The 4094-nt window shown below is 44.0% G+C and overlaps 1 protein-coding gene across 1 annotated transcript; it reads left to right on the top strand.

Moving 5' to 3' along the window:
* Positions 1-1412: 1412 nt before the first annotated feature.
* On the top strand, positions 1413-2832 carry LOC112142098 (myomesin-1-like; the record flags this gene model as incomplete). The annotated part of the gene is made up of 6 exons (XM_024265347.2): positions 1413-1603; positions 1678-1864; positions 2083-2240; positions 2406-2498; positions 2591-2679; positions 2774-2832. Coding segments are annotated over 6 exons (777 nt in total), but the record flags the coding sequence as incomplete, so codon positions are not given.
* Between the last annotated feature and the right edge of the window lie 1262 nt (positions 2833-4094).

Genomic DNA, 4094 nt, shown 5'->3' with positions numbered 1-4094 from the left:
CTTCAAGGCCAAACCATTGACTGTACGTGAACACCGGAGTGACAAAAAATTGTTTGCTTTCAGTTTTGCCGCCATTTTTTTGCGATACAAACACCACCATGTTGGAGCCAGATGTTGTCAGTTAGCAGTGATTGGCCTGAGTTGATCTGAGTCGTCGTTTCTTGCTTGTTGGGAGGCCACACCCCCTACATCTTGAAAACAGGCCACAGGAAATCTGTAAAACATTTTGAATGTAGGACGTGAGGGTCAGCAGGCTCCACCTACTTTTATTGAGGTGTCTGATTGGTCAGTTGAAACTTGAATAACTTGAACTACAGAAAAAAATGTTATGAAAAACCACCAGAGGGGACAGCTCAGTCCAGTTCTCGTATACCGTCAGTGGCCCAAGGCCTGTCGGGGGCCTGGTAGGGGGCTTGTCCGGGACCATCTCCCTGTTTCTGGAACAAACATTTTAGTCTTTTTTTTTAATTAATTTATCTGACAGATAAACCCAACCATTCCAGTTAGTTCTCTGTATACAATCAGTGGTCTGGAGCATTGACTGTAAATAGACAAATGGACAGAGCGAGTGTGACGTCACCCAATGAGAATGACTGACAAAATTAAGTTAATTCAGTCGCTGTTTTTCCGCAATACGTTGGAGCGTCCTCACAGTAAGCTGTGATTGGTCCGTGTCGGTCAACCAATCTTGCTTATCAGTAGTGAGAATATTGGAAGGCCACACCCCTTCCACTGAAAGCAGATTCAGGAGAATCTGAGAATCAAACGCTTCGAACATTCAGCACGAGGCCATGTTGTTATTGAGGCATCTGATTGGTCAGTTTACAACTTGAATAAATTGTGCAGCAGAAAAAAAACATTCTGAAAAAAAATAAAATGATCAAGAATGTGTGAAAATGCATTAGATTAAGAATGGTTATTCTGACCAATAGAATGACTGATTAACATCTGGTTATTTCTCTGTAGAAGTCTATGGGATTTTGGCTTCTTGGAGCCAGCAGCCGCTTCCTGTTAAGGGGGGGGAGGGATCACTCAGTCCAGTTCTCATATATATTAAATGGTGTTGATCGTTTTCTGGAAACACTAAGCCAAGACTATTGTTTTTATCATGCAAAAATAAACAAAACTTCTTGGCCAACGAAGCGTTTTTGTTCGGCTCATGTCTCCAGGTAAACATGATAACAAAATGACCAGGACTTCCCTCCTTCTGATACACAAACCAACCACAAATGACCTGCAGGTGCACTAAAATGTGACTCAAACTGGTATAAATCTGTCCCCACAAAGGTCAAAAGATCAGCCTAAGATGGAGGCTATTTGACAAAAAGTTCCTCAAAACTATTTTCTTTAACCACAAATGTAAACAGACATTGTGATTAAGATGAATCAAAACGGTTGTTTCTGATCCTCAGAGTTCTCGCTGCAGCTTTCTTCTTCTCACTTTCCCATTTTCCCCTCTCAGCCTGAAGAAGTCCGTGAAAGTCGAGAAAGGGCAGGAGGTGGTGAAACTCAGCCCGCTACCCAAGACAACCAAACGCACCTACCTGGCCATGGACAAGGACAAAGAGGTCATCGGTTATGTTGTTCCCGTGTTCAGAGCGAAGTGAGCGCAGAAGAATCACGGAAAAAAACGAACCGCGGTTCTGTTCTGACGTGTTGGGGGTCTCTCTGCTGCAGCCACGACACGGTCCGGGGTCTGATGGAGGCCCAGGAGGACGATGTCACCGAGGAGGGGATCAACTACGTGGCCATGAGGAACCTGTTTGTCAGGGAGGCCAGGGAGGCCGTGGAGGTCAAGGTGGAGAAGAAGACCAGAACAAAGCACGTCAGGGAATCTGCAGAGCGCCTGGAGCTGGGGAAGACGGTACAAAAGGCAGCAGAAAAGTCATGATTAACACAAAATCTTCAACATATTGTAACTTTTCTACCGTTAACACGATAATTCTAGTAGATTCTGAAGCGCTTTTCTCCTTTAGAATCTGCTGGAATTATCGTGTTAACAATTAAAAAATTACAGCATTAAAGGGTTAAGTTACTCAAAAGAGCTTTCTATTTTAGTCTGGTTTCACTGTCACTCTACAGATGGAGGAATGGTCCGAATTTCGTAAGAAGATGAACCCGGACAGCCTGACACACCGTCCAGAGTTCATCGTGAAGCCGCGTGGGCAGACCGTGTTGGAGGGGAAGACCGTCAAGCTGCACTGCACCGTGGCCGGATGGCCCAAACCCAGAATCGCCTGGTGAGTCCAGAACCATCCGTCACTTAAAGATCCTCCACACCCCTGTGGGGCTGCCACAGACGATTATTTCAACAGACTCCATTTAATATAAAGTATCGACTAATCGTGGCGGCCCTACACCCCTGCAATTAAACAAACCCCAATGTCCACCTGATGTTCCCAAAGGTACAAAAACAACGTCCTCATCGACGCCAAAGCTCACCCGGAGAAGTACACGGCGGAAAGCAGCTACAACATGCACTCGCTGGAGATCAAAAAGTGGGTAATCGTACGGCCCACGCGCTGCGCGGTTCCTGTGGAGATCAAACCCTCGTCTGACGCTGACCGACTCTCACCTGCTTCACTTTTAGCTGTGACTTCCTGGACACGGCTCAGTACTGCGCCTCGGCTCTGAACGTGAAGGGCGAGGCCTCTTCTGTGGCCACTGTCGTTATCAAAAGTAGGTCACAGCTTCATTGTGTGATTCACAGGTAGAGTCAAAAATAGTCAAGTTTAAGTTACATTTCTTCTCTGACTGAAATGTTTCTGTGCAGGATTTCAGGAGGGCGAGGAAACGGGCCCACTTGATCCCAAACCACGTAGGTTAAAATGAAACTATATAATGTTCATTTTTTTCATTGGGTTTTTCACTTATTGATTCTGAAAATCACACATATGTCACTCTAAAAGTGTTTTCTCCTAACTGAGGGTTCTTCTGCAAACTTCAGTGCTAAAAGATCCATTTAGTTCAGTTTTTTATACGATACGTATCGCGATATCTGGCTCACAATGCGATACGTATTGCGATACCTGGCACACAATGCGATATGTATCGCGATACCTGGCTAAGAATACGGTATGTATCGGGATACCTGGCTCACAATGCGATACGTATCGCGATACCTGGCTCACAATACGATACGTATCGCGTTACCTGGCTCACAATACCATATCTATCGCGATACCTGGCTCACAACACGGTACGTATCATGATACCTGGCTCACAATACGATACGTATCGCGTTACCTGGCTCACAATGCGATATGTATCGCGATACCTTGCTCACAATACGATACGTACCGCGATACCTGGCTCACAATACGATACGTATCACGATACCTGGCTCACAATACGATACGTACGGCGATACCTTGCTCACAATACGATACGTATCGCGATACCTGGCTCACAATACGATATGTATCGCGTTACCTGGCTCACAATGCGATATGTATCGCGATACCTGGATCACAATACGGTACGTATCGCGATACCTGGCTCACAATGCGATATGTATCGCGATACCTGGCTCACGATGTGATATGTATCCCGACATTCCCACAACAATTTTTACTAGTTTTTTTAAAGAGTATAAATTACAAAAAGCTCTCTGAATATTCATTCATTGTAATAAAGTTGTAACATTTATTTTATCTGATGATTACAAAGTAAATCAGTACAACTGTATCGTATATAGAAGTAGCTTTAACCCAATCAAATTCATGGTGCTTTTCTTTTGATAAATTAAGAAATATTTGTTTTTAAAATGATCTGAATTTCACACAATTTTTTTTATACTAAAAAACAAGGAAAAATACTGAAGGACACCCATAAATAATTATCCGAATATTGCCACATCGACACTAATTTGATACAAGTATCGCGATAAATCGCCAAATGGATTTTTTCACACACCTCTAAAGGTGTATTCACACCGAACGGGATTCTTTCATTAAGGGACAAATCCGCTGCTCATCGCCTGTCAAAAAACGTGTTCCTGAGCTTGATGCTGCGGCTGCGAGTGGGAGGAGCTACCAGCTAATGTATTCAGGATGATCACTATAAGGATCGGTGTCGGAAGACACAGATGATGC

Source organism: Oryzias melastigma, unplaced genomic scaffold, assembly GCF_002922805.2.
Source record: "Oryzias melastigma strain HK-1 unplaced genomic scaffold, ASM292280v2 sc02451, whole genome shotgun sequence".
NCBI lineage: Eukaryota > Metazoa > Chordata > Actinopteri > Beloniformes > Adrianichthyidae > Oryzias > Oryzias melastigma.
Note: the sequence above shows the minus strand (reverse complement) of the source record. Positions and strands in the feature narration are given on the sequence as shown.